Below are 23,803 nucleotides of genomic sequence, written 5' to 3'. Positions count from 1 at the left end.
CTTGCAACTGCTACCTGTCAGTGTTTTTTTTTTTTATCCAGTTCTTCAGCCCCGAAGGCACCAGAAGGTTTAGATAAGGTGTTGAAATATGGAAAGGTCATGAGGCTTCTGAGTATTATTCCATGCTTATCTAGAACCTGGGGGATGAAGCCTGGAAAGCCATTAAAAAGACATGGGAAAGGGATCTGAATATTACACCGGATGATGAGGAGTGGGACAGAATCTGTAGGAATATTAAAACTATGTCATGCGATGTGAGGGTACGCCTCATTCACTTCAAGATTATGCATCGCTTCTATTGGACTCCCTCCAGATTGTTTAGAATTGGTCTGAAAGACACACCAAACTGTTGGAAATGTAAGACAGAAGATAGCCAATTACTTCATGTCCTATGGTTCTGTGATACATAATAACCTATGTCAGATTCCAAGGACCCAGGTTCCATTCAGTCCAAGATTATTAGTTTTGGGAGATGGGTCAATCCTAAGCGGGATGGATAAGCATAATAATAAACATAAGAAGCTGGGTCCAGACTAGAAGATGTCATATAAACAGTTTGCCAGATTGGATGTCTATACTAGAAAATGGGGAAAGTAGCTGAACTTTCTGGAAGGCTCCTAAGAAGCTTTGTGCTGGGGAGAGACGTGCATGATGGGCTCATGGTGTTAATTTATACATATGTTTATTTGGTTTATGTTTTATGGTCTATTTTGTTGAATGGTCTTACTGTGTGGAAAAGAACCTGAGAGCCCAGACCCAGGGTTTGGAATGATTAGTTGGTGTCAGATGGACGGAGGTTGTGGGCAGCAGAGGGTTGGTGGAGGAGGGGGGTTAGGTATGACGGGGAGGGGATGAGCAGACCAGCTATGCTTTCCAAGTGCATAAGACCGTTTTGGTGATGGGATTTAAGTGACGTTTGAGTCACAGTTTGGTTTGAGAAAGTTGGTTTGCATCTATGATTTAATTTTTTTTTTCCTTGTTTTGTAAAAGTGGTTTTCCCACCTTAGTCTTTATTTTGTGTGTTGTTTTACTCTGCCGAACATTTTTAATGAAGGTTTATAATCTGAAAAGTACATAAGTAGAGTTATTAGAAGAATGCTACTATAAAGTTGTTCCTTTGCTTTTGTTCTTTTTAGCCCACATTAACATTTCCTGACACTTCGTCTTTTTGATGGTGTTGTAAACAGAGGACAACTGTGTGATTTTCCAATTTCTTCCACAGTAATGAAGCAGAATATGTATAGCTTGAAGGTTTCAGGCAGTGCAGCCAGTGCATTGTCCTGCGGTTTTTGTGCATATCCTTACACTCTCACACATTTGCAAACACACACAACCTGAAACAGTAGCTGTTTGGTGAATTGGCCTGTGGGATTGCACAGTTAACGACCAATTAACTGAGCGGATCAATAAAGCTCCCTGCTGACCAAGCTAATTAACTGCTACTGTAACCAGAGAGCTGCAACAGCTCGGGGCTTACTGTGCAGATAAGTGGACAGCTGGGAACTCGGGGTGTGTTTTAAGAGAAGATACAAGGGTTAAATTGTTTGATATTTAAAGGTGATGTGCACTTCATTTTTGCACCTCCAAAGCTCTATATATCAAGCATAAAAAGTAGATCAAATTTGAGTCAGTTAGGCCAGATGCCCTGCTCTTGAGATGCTTGATGCAGTACATACATCCATAGACTCAGCCCACCAACCAAACAAGCCGATATGCAGCCCTGTGCTGTCACTAGTAGGCTTAAAATACACACAAGACAACTGTGACAGAATTGTCATATTCAATGCCAAAAACCCTTTAAGGAGTGCATCAGGGTAAGACTTTGTTCTAAAAGGGTAACTTGTATCGCAAAATTTCCTCAATAGAACAGTAACAAATGAGAAAAGAGCTGCATGACAGAGTGTCCCCCCTTCTGTCCTATCTTCTGCTGCCATCATGATTTCCTTCATCTTTCCCTCCATCTTTGCCATCTTTGGTCAGTGCTGGAGCCGATTGGTCTCTGTAGAATTGATTGGACCAATCAGGGAACAGATTGGCCGGGTCGGAGGGTCAGCGCTGGTATCAGATGATGGCTTTTTCTGCAGTCTGCCTGTCTGTCTTTCATGTTTTCTCTCTCTATTGCTGCTTTTCCCTCTGTGTCATTTATTTTGTCTCTATTTCTCAGCGTCGCTGTGACATTCACTCGTCTTTCTCAGCGTCTTTTTTCCCATCCCACACCCTCCACACTCCACACTGTGTGTGGTGATTATGATGGCATGATGACCTGTGTCAAAGGCTTTAGTCTTTCATCAACAGACACCCAGCATCTAATCTTCAGTATCCTTTCCCTATTGCTTTTAGGATTACATCATTGATCACTGCAGCCTTTTCACTGTCCTCAGCAGAAACAGTGCTGGAGCATTGCCACATGTGATCATACAGGGATTTATTAGGGATATAATGACCTGTTTTACAGGAACATGTATTGTCTCAATTTGTGTCTGACTAGCAGTAGTGGTACCAGACATAAATTGTCTGACTCCGCCTGACGGTTTCATACACTGTTCGAAAATTGGACAAACAAAGATTGATTGGTGAGATATAAGAATATAATCGTCGGTATCCGTAAAATTCAAAACAGCTCTTTTCTAATATAATTTTTCTAACTTTTATGTCCTGCTGTTATTACAGACGAATCTGAGCTAGCTGCGACCCCTCGACTTGACCATGGACTTGCCTCTTCTGTTGATGATTTGCTTGTTAGCCTCTAAAACTGCATGTGTTGCTGCTCCATTTAAAAGCTGTGCCAGGAACTGCAGTAGTTCCATCACCACAGAAGGAATCTGTTCTGCATCCACTCCATATTGGTTTATTACCTCCACCAAGGAGTTCATGATTTCACCTTGTGTTTTCTTCTGTCTTCTGTCTTGTTTACATGAAAATTAGTAGAAGGGTGTAGCATGGGCCGAAGAAGAACCCATTACATGTTGGAGTGGATCAGATACACAAATCATTTTTTACTTTCATTCACATTGCGAGGTAGGGCATTTGTGCTCCATGCATGTGGTCTTGGCATAATTAAAAGAATGAGTTCCTAATCATATTTTACGGCTCACCTGATCCATTTTCCATGCTGTTCGTTTTCACGCAAATCCTGGAAACAGCTATCAACGTGTTGTTTAAATACTCTGAGCAATGAAACACAAGACATATTCTTGTCCATGTTGTTTTCACATCATGACTTGAAGCTCATGAACACGACTTCACAACTCTGGAAATGGGACCATCCGGGGAGCACATGAATGCACCATTGGCCTTGGTGGAGGTCTATGCCATTATAGTAATTACAGGAGTGGTTGGGAATATGCCATTTTAGTTGTGGAGCTCTGGAGCAATTATTAAATACGGCATGGGTCTTTAAATCAGGTTTCACAGCAACACATGTGGCACAACCTACGGTACATGTAATCTAATTAACAAGACACAGTAAGACTTTTTTTATTACAGTCAGGAAGTATTGGAAGTGAAAGACATAGACAAAATGTCTATTTGGCTCTATGAAGCTCAGTTTGCTGTATATAACATGCATATATATATATATATATACAGTATAACGTCAGACAAAGCAGATGTGTGCTATTAATGCAAGTACACATGAGAAATGCAGTTTCCAATTATAGTTCCCAAGGTCCATCATACAGGGAAACATATCACAATATATCTTGAAATATCATGACAGTAATCTATCAGGAAACTAAAATAATGGACATACATAGCTATATTTGTTGCCTCCAACAAGCATAAAAACGTGTCCTAAAAGTGTGTAAAGGAAAGGTTTTTGTTTTTCATTTTTTTCTGATATTAACTTATCATGCAATCTTTCTTTAAACAAGTGAAATTGTCATATAAACCTCAACTGTTTCTGATAAATGATTAAGATATACAAATGTTAATAATAATTTGCTAAATTTGCTATTTTCTGCAGTGTCTTGCAATCGTAATGTGTATGTGCACTGCACGTGTTCAAGTTCTCCATTAAATCCACTGATATGTACACACACACACACACACATACACACACACACACACACACACACACACACACACAGACACACACACACACACACACACAGAGCAATCTATAATTCAGAGCATTAATAATTAAATTGCTGGTCCAGAGTTATTGATGTCTGTGGCTCCCTGAATACACTCCTGTACTGTACCACAGTACGTTAAGTGTTTGTGTGTGTGTGTGTGTGTGTGTGTTTGTGTGTTTTCATGTGAAATAACTTCACACACACACACACACTACTGGATTCCTTTGTTTAGAGAGCAGCCCCTCACGTCACCATGTTCAACGTACCCTGCTGCAGGTGGAAGTGCTGAAGCAGGTTAACACACAACTGCAATAAGAGAAACCTCATCAGATGAAACTTTAATGATCCGGAGGGAGAGATGGCTCTTTGCAGCACCCGAGGACACAGCACAGAACCCAAAAACCTGCAGCTACTATGTCTTTGTCTCACTACTGCACCGCTCTGATTGGCTTGAGAGAAGGTGGACTTAATTTAGACTAACAATCAATCAGGTTGCACCAACGAGGATTAAACTAGGTTTAGGGATAATCTATGATCCCACTTTAACTTTAATTGAAGACATGCTGGTGAAGTAAATTTGGTTAACTGGTTACTCCGAGTTGCCTGTAGGTGTGAATGTGAGCGTGAATGGTTGTCTGTCTCTGTGATTGACTGGCAGAGTGTCCAGGGTGCACCCGCCTCTCGGCCTATAGGATTGGCTAATAGATGCTTAGCTACAGTAGATCTTTGAATGGATGTGCCATCAAATGAACATCAGTTACTTTGTGATAATATGAATGAATGTAATGGCGATGAACTAATGTTCCATGTTTCACACGTTTACAGTTGTGGTCTTTAAAAATAAATTATTTTTTCCCACTGTGTTTCAAATCCTAGGTTGCATCAATCAATCAATCAATCAAACGTTATTTCTATAGCACATTTCATACAAGTTAAAGCGTAACTCTCGCCAAAATGCAACCTATGGTCTTTTTGTGAATGTACCGGAGTTAAACTTTTGTTTAAAAGCATAATTAGGACGGAAACGCCACTTTACCGTATTCTCGTTTTCGGTCAAATGGCCTTTTGAATGGGAGTCCTAGGGGCACTACTATGATTGCATCAAAATCACTATTTTTAAAACACTAAGAAGGCTCGACACAACATGAGACTTTGCTCGAAGTATCACCAGGGGCTCTACACATGAACTCCAGCATTGGGAACATTGTTTGTGTACACAGAGTTTACTAAAAAGAAAGGTTTTAACAACTCACTGTAGCTGTTGGTTTTTCCGGTCGCCGTCCATCTAGCCAGTCAAAAATAGTCAGAGTGATATTTTAAGTCACGCCACTGAGGTGTGCGCAAATGGCTCTGGGTCTGGTAGGATCTACTTGTTGTATAATTGTTAATATCATGCTACACATAGCATCTTACCATTTGACTTGGAGTAAAGACGAAGAGGAGCACTATGCTTGATCCTAGCCAATCATGCACTCTCCAAGCTGCTTCAAATGCTGGAAACTGTGTTGAAATATACAGTATATCATTTTTTTATTGGAAGTTCTATAGTACACTGATTACAGGCACAGCACAGTTCATGAATAGTTTAAAAGCGATGTCTCCCAGACACATGTGCTCCATCCAGTAGGACCAAAGCTCTACAATATCCCTCAGTGTGGTTAAATCTGTCACCTGTCACCATTCAGAGGGAGGAAAGAAAAGGAGAGGGTGAAATAATCCATTTGCTGTTTCCTCATTTGGCAGCAAGCACACAAATGTGGAAGAACATGTGGAAGAGGAACGTGTGACACACATGAGCTCGAGAAGACGGAGGAGGAGATGAGGAATGAAGAATTCAAGCCAATGGGTTTTATGGTAATAATAACGATCGTGCTTTATTAAGCATAGAAGAAAAAATATACTAATTGCCTGTATAATCTGGGGCTGGCAGTTAGTGAACATTACAAACACTCAACAATGCAATGAAATTAAGGATGGCGTCATTATGGCTTATGGTTAAAAGGCTTAAAAGCACCATTTTTCGGAGCCATGCAGATGTATGCAGGAGAGACGGACAGTGCCGAGAGAGAAAATTGGAAGTTGAGGTGTGAAAAGGAGACGGAAGCATCAAGAGGAGAGACTGTGAGGGAAAACAGGAAGGAGAAGATGAGAGAGGAGGAACCAGCAAGAATTGTGCAAAAGAAAAGTGGTCTGAGGAAGGAGAGAGCAGGGGAGAGGAAGAGAATAATTCCTGAGGCAGCTGGATGCCACAGCTTATTTCCGACTGTCTGTCGGCTGAGCCAATGAAACATGAAATTGAATTATCTTCTCTATAAGTTACAAAGTCAACGGAGCTGAGAGGGGTTCAGGATGGAAGAGGGAGGGGAGGAGATGGAGAAAGGAGAACATTGGAGGAAGAGGGACTGGAGAGAAAAGATAGAGGACGGAAAGAGTGAAGAGGAGAATGAGGAATAGATAAACTCTCTTTTGTCACACTCTCCCACAGAATTGTTGATCCACTGGCTATTTCCATCTGTTCAACTTAGCTCTAAGTAATATGTCATGTGTAATAGTGATCTTCAGAGTCATACGTCATGTGGACACAAAATCAGACCTAACAGGCAGAGCTTGAAATGACTATTAGCATGGAGGCGGATCAGATGGGGAAATACACGATGGGGCTACTGTGAAGCAGAAAATGAAAATCTGGAAGCATGGAAAACAGTCTCAATGTAGGATCAGCTGCACTGCTGAAAGTCTGTTCAAATCACCAAATTGCAAACACTATATTGTAACCATTTGTATTCTGTCTGTTCCACTCTGGTTCATATTCAGTGATTTATTTACATGTTCGCTCCATTTTGATCTTCACCTTCTCGCTCATGTGTTGTGTTGTGTTGCTGCATTTATTAGTGTCGTTGGCCTCATTAGGGTCATGCCCAAAAGAACGAGATCCAGGGTACAAGCGGCCAAAATGGGTTTCCTCAGGAGGGGGGCTGGCGTCTCCCTTAGAGATAGGGTGAGAAGCTCAGTCAGCCGTGAGGAGCTCGGAGTAGAGCCACTGCTCCTTTGCGTCGAAAGGAGCCAGTTGAGGTGGTTTGAGCATCTGGTAAGGATGCCCCCTGGGCACCTCCCTAGGGAGGTGTTCCAGGCACGTCCAACTGGGAGGAGGCCTCGGGGAAGACCCAGGACTAGGTGGAGGGATTATATCTCCAACCTGGCATGGGAACGCCTTGGGATCCCCCAGTCGAAGCTGGTTAATGTGGCTCGGGAAAGGGAAGATGGATGGATGGATGGTTGGCCTCATTAGGGGTCCAAGCCCGAGGGGGCTGTGAACGCGGTTCACAGATCCAGCAGAGCTCAATGAATGTAAATGGGAAATTTGCTAATGCAGTTTCTCGGCCCCAGTAAATGCTATCAACATGAAACGTAAGATGCATGTTTGGCATGATGCTCTGAGGCTTTGTACCAAATTCACACTGGGGGGCTTGGACACCTTCATAACTGCTTGCAGTTCCAGTTTCCACTTGTCATTTCAAATGTCCTGTGTTAAAATCAAATCCAGACAAGATGTAAGTCACTTTCATGTACAATTAGCCACATATATGTGTCTCTGTTGATCAGATTACAAACCTGATTACAGTCCGTCTGTGTTTTCTGGGCTAGTGTCCTCGCTAATTCAAAGTGTGTGCCAGTTGATCCTTATTAGCAGGTAAATGCCCCGCCCATCCCCATAAATGGCCATGAGACTGCAGGGCCGTGTGCACCCAGAAATTGTCAAGTCAAGAATGCCAAAAACTAAAATCTAAAGAGAGTGGAACACCGGACTCAACGTAAAGAAGACGTGAAGTGGTACTTCTGCAGGAAGTGGAGGTACTTCTGCAGGAAGTTGTGTCTTAAGTCATGTATTCACTCTGAATGTCAACACAAACTTAACTCTTCATAAATTTGGAGCGCTATTGAAATATCCCGTTTGGTTATTCAGAGCAACACTCTCGGAGCAGCAAGGCTCACTGTCTGAGGAGACGGAGGAGACGGAGGAGACGGAAGAGACGGAAGAGACGGAGAAGCAGAGCGCCAAGCGCAGTGAATGTGTGATGAGCAGCTGAAACAACAGGAAGCGTCCTCCCGAAATATGGAGCATTTTTAACTCTCGGCTCATTAACTTTGGGCCTATACATAGCCTGATCAATCACTACTATTGGATGGCATGTTTACAATTAACATTACTGAATTGAAGAGTTAGTGTTGTGTTCATTTTAAAGATCATAATTTCTTTGTAAAAAAGAAATTATTAAAAAGAGATTAAATCCTATAATATTATACCACTTTAGAATGGAAAAAAAACGCAGTAACCAATTGTTTTGCTCTAACATGTCAACACTCAAATGTGCGTAAAGGCCCAGTGTATGGAAGTAAATCTGTTTCATTGGATTTTGAAATGAAAAAGCCATACAAGTGCACTGCAAGCATCTGACACTTGGGTTTTGAAGTACACCTGTTGTTTTAAATGGTCGAACATGCACCAAAAGCCTTGGGCCCTAAACTGTGCACGTGACCATAAAGTCCAGTTCGTTTGACTAGTGTGAACTGGACTGTTGGGTTGGACTCAGGCACGGTACGCATCAATGTGATTGCTAAACATGACCGTGTCTGAGTCTTACCTTACAGATGAACCGGAACTGTAGTCTCAGAGTCCAGTAATGTAACAATGTAAGCCTGACAGAGGTGGATTTGGGAGGGGGGGGACAATCGTGCTTGGGCACGGCTCAAGGCAACTGGGCCAGGTGTGAGTGTGCCCTTATTGTAGACCTTGTTTCGATTTTGGAGCGCCAAATTAGGACCCAGTGCGACCAAAGCTGCTTTTTCAGCAGCAGCAGCACGCATGTTTGGAGAGAGTAACTGTAATGATGTGATCAGAATCCAAATTTATATTAGTCATATTCGAGCAGCTTACTGCCCAAAACACCAAGCATGAGAGCAGCACAATAGTGCTGCGTATACACCACCCAGTGGTCCCACAAACATCAGAATCTTCTATTTATATTTTTTTTTACAGTGAAACACGAGAGCAGAGAGGATGTTCCGAAATAGGTAAAAAATAAAATTCACATTGAAGACTAAACACATTATTTTAGGTAGTAAAAATATTTTGATCACATTGTTTTATGGATGCCTCTTGGATGATTTTAAATGAATGTTTATTTGTGTGGACCCCAGGAAGACTTGCAGCCATTTTTGATGGGAATCTATACACAGAATGAAGAAAGCAGTGCAGTTTGGATTTGTCCCAAATGTTCCAAGTTCTCAGTACATCAGTACATCAGTAAATAAATTCAGCACAATCAACAGCTCAAATAAAAAAATGTTCGAATGGCAAAACTTGATCGCAGAATCACAACAGCTGATCACGTGATGCTGGGGCCAAACACTGGATCCCAGTAAACTTTAATGACCTTTTGAGATTCCTTCTAGACAGATTTGTTGTTGTTTGTTGAACGTGTCCACCAGCTTAGCTGGCGTGGGTCAGAAGAACATAGACAAGAAATAAACAAGTGAAAGGCATTGACCACATTTTAAGCTTACCGTTCACGCTTCTGTCCACGAAGTGAAGTTCCTGCTCTATAAGTGAATTAACTGGTGTATTCCTTCATCAAACACAAGTTCTCTTTTCATATATAAAGCAGAGAGACTGGATGAAAGACTCCAATCTTAATATTTCCTGAAAGAGGGCTTTTCTTCAGAGACATGTTTGAAACCCAATTACAGTGATTATATACTGTGAAAACCTAATGGCTGGTTGTTCAGATAAATATAGATTTTTATGTTCTGACAAAAAACGATATGTACGCATATATATAAGTGCTATGTCATGCTTTGTAAATATTATCAGTGATACACAGGTGTGCCAGTAAAGTGAGTGAAGATAACAGAAAGGTACAGACAGACACTCCCACCGAGAGAAGAAGAGAGACACACATCACAGCAGACGTGAAGTTAGATAGAGACACAACAAGAGAAAAGGAGACAAAGAGAAACGCTTTCAAATTAAAAGTCAATTCCCTGAAAAACAAGCCAGCCTGTTTTTTCTCCCCCGAGCCATTCTGCCTTCCTGATAAGCTCGCGCTGGGCCACTTTCATTAAAAATACTGGGACCAGCCTTGTAATTATATGGCTTAATGATTAGACTGCAGCAATTTCATCTAGCTTATTCAGCTGATAAAGGAATTTGAATAAACACTTCACCTCCCATATCTATACCACACACACACACACACACACACACACACACACACACACACACACAGACTTATACTGTTTTAACAAACAAACACACACTGCCATGTCACATATACACCTCTTCTTATATACTGTGACAAATGTCACTTTCCATGCAATCACATGCAGAATCACTGTCACATCTTCACCGTCTTACAACACATCATTGCATACACACAACATGAAAAACAACATATAAACTGATTATTATACTTTTTTTTAAGTCATTCAGAACAGGTTCTTATTTGCAATGGCGGTCTGACGAGTGGCAAAACCACTTAGGGGAAGGGAAAGAGGGCTAGAAGATGAAATACATTGAAATACAAGATTACCAAAACAAAAATAAAAACAGTTAAACCTCCTCTTTCAGTCAGCAAATAACAGAAGTGCTAATCACAGCCAACATCTTGTAAGCAGTTTGGCGGTCGAGTTACTCTGAGTGTCAGCTGGTCCCAATCCTGCCATCTGCGCACACCTATACTGTGTTAGAACACTTACATTATTAACAGTCAGACAACAGACCGAGCAATACAGAAGGGTTTTTATCACTGGTCATAAACACTTACCTGTGAGCAGAACTTCCTGCACTGAGACCGACATTGGGCACCAGTCGCCCTGAAACAACATCTGTTTACACTGAAGAGACAAACAGAAAATATTCATATGTAACCTCCGATGTGATCATGAACATTTTCATAGTTAACTGTAATTTAATGACACAGTTTTCCCAGTAACTGTAACAGATTACAGTTACCTTTTTCTATGTAATTAAATTACGTAACGCAATCACATGTAACTGGTCACTCCCCAACACTGAAAAACACATAGTCACTACATCCGAATCATAGATTATCAAGCATCTTGATAAATGGAGTATAGCCTATCAATGTGAGTGGCAAACAGGCAGAGAGAGAGAGAGAGAGAAAGAGAGAGAGAGAGAGAGAGAGAGAGAGAGAGAGAGAGAGAGAGAGAGAGAGAGAGAGAGAGAGAGAGAGAGAGAGAGAGAGAGAGAGAGAGAGAGAGAGAGAGAGAGAGAGAGAGAGAGAGAGAGAGAGAGAGAGAGAGAGAGAGAGAGAGAGAGAGAGAGAGACAGAGAGAGAGAGAGAGAGAGAGAGAGAGAGAGAGAGAGAGAGAGAGAGAGAGAGAGAGAGACAGAGAGAGAGAGAGACAGAGAGAGAGAGAAAGAAAGAGACAGAGAGAGAGACAGAGAGAGAGAGAGAGAGACAGAGAGAGAGAGAGAGCAGAGAGAGAGACAGAGAGAGAGAGAGAAAGAAAGAGACAGAGAGAGAGAGAGACAGAGAGAGAGAGAGAGAGAGAGAGAGAGAGAGAGAGAGAGAGAGAGAGAGAGAGAGAGAGAGAGAGAGAGAGAGACAGAGAGAGAGAGAGAGAGAGAAAGAGAGAGAGAGAGACAGAGAGAGAGAGAGAGACAGACAGACAGAGAGAGATGTGCTCATTTAATTAACACACACACACACACACACCATCTATATGCCTGCTGTTTTAATGTGTGTACATTGGTATATTGCTATGCTAAGCCTTAAGAGGGTTAGAGAGGCACCCTGGTATTGGCTGGGATTAAAGGGCTATTACACTAATAAATCAGTGTAATGAGAACATGGGGTCAGCCAATTCTGGGGGAAAAGTAATCTTCTTGGGACAATACTCAGTAAGTCCTTATCTGTGTATTTTTCCACAGAGCTAACTAGCTTGATGAGCTCCATGTTGTGTCCTGGCATATGAAGATACAGAGTGTTTGTCATACTGGGAGATGGCGGCCATAAAGTCCACGGCCTGTTGGCATTTCATGATAGGACCACCGAGATGAGATAGGATGGAGCTTAAACAAATTCTTCTGGGCAACCTGGGTTACTGTAGCCAAACAGTAAAAGGATATCCAAATGTGGACACAGAAAGTAAGTATATAAAGCAACCATGACCGAGGAGAAATGTCATATATTAAAGACTTTGATAATGAACAACTAAAAATGTTACACACTGGACGTTTAAGGATAGTATTTGAGACAAATTCAAATGAAGCTTAGTGAAAGTTCAATAAGGAAATCTAAGAGTTTCTTATTCAGAGCTTGTACATGTTTCTGTGAGCCAATCTGACGGCCACATTTTGCTTTATGATGAATAGTGCACAAGTTGAAGGAGCTGATAGGATTATGAATAAAAAATTAAATTGATTGATTGATCACATATGAATCAAGATTCTGTTACTGCATTGCCTATTTCTCGTCTCAAATGTTTTCAGAAACATGTTTTATTGTTAAACTGTAAAATGAGAATGTTTGCTCTGGCCAGTCAGTGGTGCTTGGCTCTGGCTCGACTTGCACAAGCCATTAGGAGCATTTTGGGACGACAGAGGAATATGGGGTTAACACAGACTATCTGTCTCATGTATCAGGATATAGTTTCAGCAAATATGACAAAAACATTTTTTTAAAGTTACTTACTGAACCTTTAATAAAGGCACTGAGCCCAAAGAGGGAGGGGGTTTAAAGATGTGATTGGGCCAATGCTATGGGCTGGGTCATGGGAAGATGCCCATCATGGCTCCGCCATAAATCCTGGCCTGACTACTATCTACTGTTTCTTTAATTATTCTGTTGGAAGTCCATCAACTTTATAAAACTTCAGTACTAACTTGCATGTGTACCCCTTTAATGTCAAACGTTATTTTATACCTGGTTCATATATGTTCATGAGGTGAAGAAAAATGACAAATTGACATAATATTTAAAAGAACATCATAGCCACAAGCCAAATTGTATTTTAACATCAGTATGTATCCATTAGAGATTTGTATGACAGAATGATGTTCCTTTATCATTTATTATTTGATTCGAGCTGTCAGGTGGTACAGGCGTACCATATGATGTGTTAGCAGCTGTTAGTTTCTCTGCTTGTGGAAGGCAATGCTCTGCAGACTGCTGCTCTGACCGAGGTGGAATACTCCCCCCTCGTGGATCATTTCCAGCCAGAGTGGGTTGAGATTATGAACTCACGAGGTGCTTTGCATCTAAAAATACCACACTGCAGACTGGATGGTGTGACTTACCCTCCATGCTGTGTGCTCAATGGTTTGTTAGGCTATTTTTAGAGTCAGACAGTTAGTCAAGAGATCAAAAGTCCATTTGAGGTTTAGTTGTATTCAGACAACTTAATCATTCTTTGTCCATTTTTAAACAACTAAAACTCTGGACTATTAAGTCTCATTATAGAAAAAGATGAGACATGTAGTCTCGTTATAAACTGGCTCGTTGGCCATGACAACAATGTGAACGGACCCAACATGTCGAATAAAAAGTTATTTATTATAACAAAAAAAGACTGCAAATCAAAGAACACAAAAATATAAGTAACAAATTATCTTAACCAAAGAAAAGGGTTGCAGGTGCCGGCAGAAAGAGAGAGATAGAGACTGGAACCTGGGCCTTTACAGCCTGTGGAACACTCCCCACGCCCAGGTGTCCAAATCTGGCTGCCCGACTGCAATCAAGGTCAGGCAATGAAGTGATGCAGCGCAGTAAATATACACACAACACGGGCAGTCACAGTCTGGTTTTAGTCAAAAACAAGTTTGAGCAGTTTAATCAAGCTTAAGAAAACTTCTTCCATAACTGGGACTTAAAATTGGCCACAAACTGACTGATTGATACCAAATGCTGTTTTTTTTTTTTAAGTGAGCGTTTGGATTTTTTGGGATTTGAAGTGCTGCATCCAGACATGAAACATGATTTGCAAATGTATTTTGAAACAAAACCAGCATTGGACATATTATCAAGTATGTATAATCAGAAACATTAAAACAACATACACATGGCTTTTTCCACAAACTGTACTTCTTAAAAAAAAGTATGTATCTGTACTGATATTGGAAGGTCATTCTTGACCTCAGAAACAGCATTTAACAATCTCACCACAAGGTCCATTTACAGTAGAAGCTGTTCTGGAGCTTTCCATTGTATCACATGATCTTCCTCAGCAGATGGAGGGTTACAGTTTTTGTTTCATAGTCTGTTTTGTCTTGTCAATATTTTGTATTCCTCATTAAAAAACATTATGGTATGTATTTATATAACAACTTTGAATATATTCATAATTTCTGTTAACAAAATCTACATGAGTAATGAAATTGATGTTTTTGAGCAGTGACGACTAAATCAACAAACATGTTCAAATTTTTACTGAAAACTAACTTCACATCTGATCCACAAGACAAACACATTTACTCTAAGTGCCTCACATCTTCCATGAGTGTCAATGGAAATTACATATATCTTATCAAATCTAGATCATAACACATACATTTAACTGTTACACAAACAAAAGATCACAGCACCACCCTACACTGTATGACCTACATATGCCATGCACAAATTCAGCTATCATAAAGTAGAAATACCTATTGCACACTTATAGTATCGTTTAACAAGGACTAGTGTTTGGCCAGGATTATTAATTAATGCACCCTCCTTATCGCTGCTAAGTAAAACCCTCCTACAGAAACCCTTCTAAATTTAACTGGAGTTGTTTTCTTCTGAAGAAAAAGGTAGTTAGCATGTAGTGTGTATGTTCCTATAGGAATGGGTTCATTCTACTTAGGCTTATTTATTTGTTGCATGAGACAATCCACCCTATTAAGACTATCTTATAATACTGCTGCGGTGACCAGTTGCTAATAAATCATTTAGAAGCTGATTACCATCCTGGACTTTTGGAAACTGTAGCCTGTTTTTCAGCTTTAAAAAAGGCATGACTGCATTGTTAGCTTTCCTCAATAAGAGCCAAGTTCCACACTTCATGTGAGTTCAGGTCTGATTGAAATGGTCACTTTCTTTCACTACTACAGTATTTGTCTATAGGAGGTCATACACGTTTTAGACTTGTGTGTTGGAAATGGTGTATCAGACTGCTGATCCAACAAAGAAAAGACTTGGAATATGCTGACCTTCAAAGAGCCAATAGTCATTGGTCAACACTCGGGATAAATATGTGGAATAACTAAATCTTAACTCTAGATCTACTTACGAGCTTTTCGTTTGCTTTCAACCTCACATCTTGACACTCCCTGTCTATATACCACCACCTGTTATCACATGGCTGACCATGACCAAGACCATGAGGAGCAGTGGAGAAGCTCAGAGAAAAGCCAGTATAATAAAGTATACTATACTTATATATAAAGTATAATTTTATGCTGACGATCAACTAATGGGCCACTAACTTGGATGATTTATCGATTACTTCATAGAATTTATTGTCATTTTTACTCAATTAATTAAATTGTTTACACACCATCATCAACATCGTGCTAAGTATACAACGTAAGTTAGTAATAGGTAGTGATGGCCAAATGAAGCTTCATGAATCTTCATTGTCTTTATTTTCTAAGCCCACTAGATGGCGCTCTCTACTCAACAACGTTTTTAAAGCACACAGAATTGAGTCTTTTTCTTCAAACCAAAAACACCATCTAGTGTGCTCATAAAATAAAGAAAATGGTTTGCTTCATTTGGCCATCACTAGTAATAGGGGACTCCATTACCCACATGATTAAGACTAGCATCCGCAGCCACTGTGTACTATCTACCCAGGGCTAGAGTTCCCGACATAGAGGCTAATCTGCTGACGTCATGTAGGGAAAATGAGGGAACCCAGTCACATGCCACCACTAGCTTTAGTAACATCGCAATCCATGTCGGCACCAATCAAGTAAAGATGAAGCAGTCAGAGATCACAAGAGAAAGCAATGTGAAGCCCTTTGTAAAGTCTGTTTCAATATGAGCTTTATAAATTAATCACTAATCATCTTTCTGATGTTTAACAATGACATATCAGTGCGATGATGGTTTACAGGCACGTGATGAATTAGTGGTAGGATGCTGTCTATAAACAGTTACAGTCGTGTGTAAAGACAGCTGCTCTGGTGCTGTCGGAGCTCTTTGTCGTTCCTCTCATGTCTAACAAGCGGTGGAGCAGGCACAAGTATCCATATCCATCTCCATGATAACTCAGCAACTCCATGGACTGATCAGATGGAGATGAATGCACCACAAAAAGCTAGTGAGTGAACCGAGATTGTTCTATTAAGCCAGACTTTAGTGTAGAGTAGTGTTTTCCTTCTCTAAAGCCTGAATTTAAGGTCACACTTTACTCTAAGGTTAAAAGAGAAATGATATGTTATCCACTCGTAGTTTAGTTTGTGTGTCATTTACCTAGGTGTTTTTTTTTCTTTCAAATGCACCTGCTGAGCTCCAAGGAGGAAAGCTTACAATGATAGAAGACCTTTTAGAGAAGAACTGTAGAGAAATGTAGAAATATTCCTTTAACTTATGATTTGTCCATTGATGCTCACACAGTTTCTCTTCTCACTGAGGGCCTCGCTGGAGACCTGTCTCATCGGGTGAGGGAAGAGACGGCTCTTCGTGCTCGACTGCTGCAACTGGCCAACGCTGCCTCGTCCATGTCTTGCTCTCCTGTTTCCTTCGTCACCCTCGTCCTCTTCGTCACTACTGGCCATATTGCTGTTGACATCTGAATCCAGATCAGTGCCTTTGAGTGTGGGACAGTCTGTGGAATATTCAATCTCCTCAACACATGGAGGCTCATCATCTTCAAAACAGCTACATGAGAGAAGAGGAGAGTTATGTTACGTTAAGTAGTGCTCACTAAAACATGCTGTGTGAATACTCTTCCTTCCTCAGAAAACATTAGCAATAATGATGTGAAGAGTTATTTATTCCATGTAGACATCCGCAGTTTCCTTGTTTCTTTCTTATCGTGTCATAGGGATGTCAGACATTCTACATCTCCTGTTTTCTCCACTTTGAAAACAAAGAATTGACAGGAAGAGGAAAGACATTTCACTTATAGTGTTAATAGTCTGGAATGTGTAAGACTTAGATATGAACTATGACATGCATGTTGAAGTGAGATAGCACACATGCTATTAGCTCACTGGTCTAGGGGTATGATTCTGGCTTTGGACGAGGGTTCAAATCTCCAACGAGTCCTCAGAGGTGAAAACTCTTTTGCCTGAGTTTTTAACTGTCCCCCTTATGTGATTCATGCAGGTCTTTGTCTCCTGCTGACATTTTGACATGCCACAGTAGAAAAGGGGTAACGGGTGTAAACATGTGTACATAATAAAATGAATGATGGCTGATATCCATTTAGCTGCTTGAGTTTCAGACTCCTGGTGTTGTTCATGCTGGTTGGCTGTCACACTGTTATGACCTACTGGGACATTTTCCTGCTATGGCATTTGTAGTGCTTCCAGTAAAACACCAGTCTACAGCCATGCTAGCAGCTCTGTTAGGCTGGACAGACATAGGGATGCTTTTTAAGCTAAATGCTAACATCAGTGTGCTAACAATGCTCACAATAACAATGTTAACATGGCAGGTTGAATAGTTCTTTCAATAATTAAGAATCCATTAGACTTTTCTCAGGGAATGAGCAGTAACTCCTGCTGCAGTAGTTCAAACATAAACTGAAATATCATTAAAGCGCCCATATTATGCTCATTTTCAGGTTCATAATTGTATTTTAAGGTTGTACCAGAATAGGTTTACATGGTTTAATTTTCAAAAAACACCATATTTGTGTTGTACTGCACCGCTCTCTCTCACTGCTGCAGATCCTCTTTTCACCTGGTCTCTGTTTTAGCTACAGAGTGAGACCTCTTTTCGTCTTCTTCTTCTGTACTATCTTTGATTGCACTCGCACATGTGCAGTAGCTCAGATGTAGATCATGTCAGCTAGCTAGCTCCATAGACAGTAAAAGAAAGGCTGTTTCTCCACCTTCTGTCAGTTACAAGGCAGGATTAGCTTGGAGACTTCTAAATGAGGGCACACATGGAAGTAGTTCTTTTGTAGATTATGGTGAACTTGTGTGTGTTGTAGCAGTGCTTTGCTATTGAGAACGAGGTAGCATGCTAGCTACGAGCTAACGGTTGCAGTTAGCCAGCTCGTTTCGGCTTGTGACGTCACAAGCCACGCCGATTTTGAACAGCTCACCCGGAGACTGAAGGCAGGACACATTCAGAAACCGTATCTCACTCACAACAGCATGGATGGATTTTATCAACGTTTGTATGCATGTGGAAGCACCAGAGACACAAAAGAACACCCCAAATCCCAGAAAAAGTGTTTTTTTTTCATAATATGGGCACTTTAAGTCAAAAGTAATGTCTCAAACATTTGTATTATTGTAAGAAAAGACAACTTTCTGAAGGGGCCTGTATATGTACCAGGGATGTCATTAGGCCTATTTTAGGGGTCCTGAAGCTACCCTAAAATGTTCCTAAGCCCCCCTAAATAATAATAAGAACAACAATAATAATTAGATTTTTGAATCAATCTTCCTTCACCATTCATCTGTGTGTGTCAATGTATAGTGTGTCTGTTTTAATTATTTTTTACAAATGTCAGATGGTCGAAATGGCTGTTAGAGGCTCAACGAGCACCCACATGCACGGTAACGGTATGTGGACGAGCGAGGTAGAGAGTTAGCTACTGAAGAGAGCCAAGCGGCATTAAAGCAAAGCAGAGAATCAAAGATTCTACAACTGTATCAAGCATCTCATTATCATTAACCTTATCCCCATTCATATTTAGACGCAACAAATGATATATATCCAGCTACAAAATAACGAACAAGTCGGAAGTTAGACAGAAGTACAAAGAGTCGTTGTGCTATCAAGATGATGCACCATCTCGTTGCATTGGTGTGTCTCGTCGTTACTCTTTGGTGTGAACTCGCTACTGCATGCGCACACACACACACACACACACACACACACACACACACACACACACACACACACACACCGATACACACGCAGATGAATGGTGAAGGAAGATTGATTAGCTACACGTAGTGAGTGATACAGAGTGAAATTGTAAGTTTTTTGTAAGATATTTTGGTTTGCTTTTTTGGTTTGGTAAAAACAGTAGTCTAGCTAGAGTGAACGAGAAATACAAGAAGTAGTTAACCTAGCAAGCTATCCACAGCTTTTTATTCATTGACAATAATATAGCCGATCTCTATAGTATTCTACAACAATATCAGTCCCCATAGAATGTTGTTGTCACTGAAAACTAAATGTCATAGGGTCCCTGTTAATGCTATTGTACCGGTGTATCCTTCAATTCATTGAGCAGATGGATATTGGAAGATATTTTAGCAGAGAGAAAGAGAAGCAGGAGATTGGCAGGGCACTTGATTCTGACTGAAGTTAGTAGTGGTCGATAGGTCTAAGGAAATGTGGGGTATTTTTGTTTTCTTCTAACAATAAGCATTTGTTGGCAGGTCTAAGCACTAAGGCATAGCCTAAACTAAATGATTTAGTTATAATTACAATATATGCTATATTCTGACCAACTTAACTTTCTGCATTCATTGGCTGTGATAAATTAATGTAATGTAATGTAGATGTTGCCTAAATGTAGACTAGGCTAAACATGAGCATATACCCACAGATACACATGTAAAAATAAAATGAAAGCAATCCTACATACAGTACATACATAGAGTAATCGTTACTCCAAATCTGTTATTCCTTCCACCATCAGGTTATTATATTTAGACAGTAGCCACTTTAAATAGGATCCTTATCAATAGCTTTATCAATATCAATAATTGTTGATTTATATCATACATTGTACACATCATTTGGTAGAATAAATTATCTTTATTTGAGAAACGCTCAAACTTGTGATGTCAAATTTCACAATGACCTTAAAATTCTGGTTCTTGGGTTCTACTATGACACTGATTGAACCAATCCACAGCACAGTTACAGTAATTAGTATAATTAAATAGCATTCTTTGGACAACTTATCTTATAGAGAGAGGAATTAGATATAGTATGCTATTACTTTATCACACATTTACATGAGCAGAGAGAGAGCATTTAAGTCATTGCTTACAGAAGAACTCATCAGGCGCAAAGTCTGGCCTAAGTAAATTCCCCCATGCAGCTTTGATGTGTCTAAAACCTAACATTAAAGTAACTTCTGGAGTAGAAATGGAAGAAGAGGATATGTCTATCACTTTTTACTTGTTAACATCTTGGTTTATTGACTGGTTGTTGACATAAGTGTTGCTCTAAAACAGTAACAAAAGATGCAAGTGCAAAAGATTTTGCAAACGCAAGTTATAAATACCCTGGGGGCTAAGCACCCCCTGTCTTTAAATCCTAGTGACGTCCCTGAGGTGTACATTGCCTGCTGAGCTGGCAGGCTGAGCCTCGGCAGCTCCGGCCAACATCAAATCACAAAATAGCAAACATCCCTTTTGGGTACTGGTTATTTCTCCGAGGAAAGCAGGGCATATGACTTACAGAACACATCTTCATGGTCTAGCAGAAGACAAACATACAGTTCAACTGCAGTTGGACTTTAAATGTTGCATCATAAAGTGCAAGTACAATCATAAACTATACCACATTCCATCCAACTGAAATATTCTACATGTCAGTTAACATTATTCTCTACATATTTCCCTTAAACTCAACCTGCCATATCTTTGGGCACTTTTGGGACCTATGTTAATTAATTAATAAATGTGTGGGTCTGAACAAGCTGCATCTGTAATGATGGACACCTGAACACATCTAACAACGTGCTGCATAGTTTTTGAATATATTTAATGTTCAGGGTCTGTCCTCCTCACACAGTGAGACCTTGAGCTCAGCTTCAATTGCTGGGATTGGCAGCTGACAGAAAGCCCCGGTAACAAGTAATCTGATTAAACACACGCACACGCGCACACGCACACGCACACGCACGCACGCATGCACACACGCATGCATGCACGCACGCACGCACGCACGCACACACACACACACACACACACACACACACACATGGATGCTGGGAGAGCATGTAGAGACACACTGGGACTCTGTTGGGACAGAGAGGATGTGACACACACACTGATCTTCATCTTACCGTGAGAGAGACAGAGGAAGAGAGAGGGAGAAAACAGAGAGTGGAAGGAAAGAGGGATGCAGAGAGAGGGGGGAGAGAAAAAGGAAGAGAGGAGAGAGACTGACTGAGCAGGAGTGAAAGAGACAGAAGGAACAGAGAGTGTATGTCTAGCATACTGATGACAGCAACTCATTGTGTGTGTGTGTGTGTGTGTGTGTGTGTGTGTGTGTGTGTGTGTGTGTGTGTGTGTGTGTGTGTTGTGAATGGCAATGAAGCTTGTCTACAGAATGAGTCAGTACAATGCAAATGGTGATTCTCTGAAGGCAGCTTTGTTTACACTCTGATTTATTGGATTGGATTGATATTTTTTTCCATTATTAATTCCTCCTCTGAGCTGTGATATCAGAGCCAGTAGTTTGTACACGCTGTGCCTTAGCTGGAAATGAAGTTACACGGAGAAGAGTGTTCCAGAAAACTTTCCTCTGTGTCAATAAAGAAGTCCTAATTTGATGTTGGTGGTTTGAGCTGCTTGGGAGACGCACATCTTTAAGAAACAGCCTCTGGCTTAATTGTAATAATAATAATAATAATACATTTTATTTGTATTGCACTTTACATTTCAGCAATCTCAAAGTGCTACAGAGCATATAATAATGCAATTAAAAAATCAAGTCAAAAAGATCAAGGTCAATACATAGTTAAGAGGAAAACCTATAAAATACATTTAGTAAAAAGCTTTTTTTTAAAAGATATGTTTTTAGGTTTCATTTAAAAACATCTGTAGTCTGTGGGGCCCTCAGGTGGTCAGGGAGGGGGTTCCACAGCCTTGGAGCAGCTGATGAAAAGGCCCTATCACCCATGCTGCAGAGCTTAGTTCTGGGGGCTTGGAGGGTGTTTGTGGTTGCAGACCGGAGGGTGTGTGAGGAGGTCTGGGGGGTAAATAGTTTCTGTAGGTAAAGGGGGGCATGTCCATGAAGGCACTGGTGGGTGAGGAGGGAGACCTTATATTCAATTCTGAGTGGGACAGGGAGACAGTTTCAGGATGGGGGTGATGTGATAATGCTTGCGCACCCTCATCAGGATCCTGGCAGCGCTGTTCTGGATGTATTGTAGTCTCTGAATGCTTTTGCCAGAGATCCCGATGAGGAGTGCATTACAGTAGTCCAGCCTGGAGGAAACAAAGGCGTGGACGAGCTTCTCTGCATCTGCCAGGGTGAGTGCTGGACGGAGTTTGGTGATGTTCTTGAGGTGGTAGAATGATGTTTTACAGAGGTGTTTGATGTGGGTGTCAAAGGTGAGTTGATGGTCCATTTTAACACCCAAGTTGGTGACAAATGTGGAAAGGGAGATGTTTTGGCCAGAGAAAGTGATACTAGTGATGGTGGATAGGCGGAGCTGATGTGGTGTGCCAACTAAGATGGCTTCCGTTTTGGAGCTGTTCAGCTGAAGGAAGTTGAGCTTCATCTACGCCTCTATCTCCTCCAGGCAAGTGGTCAGTGTGGATGTTGGCAGGGGAGCAGAAGAAATGGGGGTTGTCCTGAGGTAAAGCTGTGTGTCATCAGCATAACAATGGAATGATATACCATGTCTGCTAATGACTTTGCCAAGCGGGAGCATGTAGATGGAGAAGAGGGTGGGGTCCAGCACAGAGCCCTGAGGGACACCGCAGGTGACGTTGTGGGTGTGTTATTTGGCTTTGCCCAGGGCGACGTGCTCGGTTCTGCCGGTCAGGTATGAGATAAACCAGATGTAAACATTTTCTGAGAATCCAATGGTGTATTGCAGGCGGTGGAGGAGGATGTTGTGGTCTACTATATCAAAAGCAGCTGTTAGGTCCAGGACGATGAGTAGAGATGGGGAACCAGTATCTGCTGCCATCAGAAGGTCGTTGGTGACCCTGACCAAGGCTATTTCTGTGCTATGGCCAGGGCGTAAACCAGACACACCAGTTTGAGGTGATCATGAAGTTGTGCTGCAACTGTTTTCCCCAGAACCTTTGACAGGAATGGAAGATTAGAAATGGGCCTGTAGTTGGAGAGAACCTCTGGATCCAGAGTGAGTTTTTTCAGTAGAGGTCTGATGACAGCAGTTTTTAACGCAGATGGAATATGGCCGACCAGGAGGGAGTGATTTATGATCCTGGTGATGAATGGAGAGACGGCAGAGATGTTGGCCTTCAGCAGGGCTGAAGGGAAAGGGTCCAGGGCACAGGTGGACAGCTTAATTTTTCTGATGATGTTCTCCACTTCTTCCTGTGTGGCGATGGAGAAAGAGCAGAGGGGCTGGACAAACAGGCAAACGGTGGGTCGGCAGTTGGGAGGGGTGTGAGTGGATGATATTAACTTTTTGTTTGAAAAAAGTGATGTGCATGTTGCACCTCTCCTCAGTGGTTTCAGAGTGGGAGAGTAAGGGGGTTTGAGAAGGTGGTTTATTGTTGAAAAAAGTTGTTTGGAGTTACCGGGACTGTTGTTGATGATGGTGGAATAAAACTTGGACTGTGCATCCCTCAGAGGTTCTGCATACGC

At 41.2% G+C, this 23,803-nt stretch overlaps 1 protein-coding gene across 1 annotated transcript in view; it reads right to left on the bottom strand.

The window, feature by feature from the left end:
• Positions 1-14,469: 14,469 nt before the first annotated feature.
• Positions 14,470-23,803, bottom strand: part of agbl1 (AGBL carboxypeptidase 1) — a 110,814-nt gene continuing 101,480 nt past the window's right edge. Inside the window, exon 27 of the mRNA XM_078256184.1 lies at positions 14,470-16,966. Coding sequence (XP_078112310.1) covers positions 16,669-16,966 — 298 coding nt within the window. The 3' untranslated portion in view covers positions 14,470-16,668. The remainder of the gene's footprint in view (positions 16,967-23,803) is intronic.

The sequence above is a fragment of the Sander vitreus genome, chromosome 8, assembly GCF_031162955.1.
Source record: "Sander vitreus isolate 19-12246 chromosome 8, sanVit1, whole genome shotgun sequence".
Lineage (NCBI taxonomy): Eukaryota > Metazoa > Chordata > Actinopteri > Perciformes > Percidae > Sander > Sander vitreus.
The sequence above is the reverse complement of the archived record's forward strand: the minus strand, read 5'-3'. Positions and strand labels throughout refer to the sequence as shown.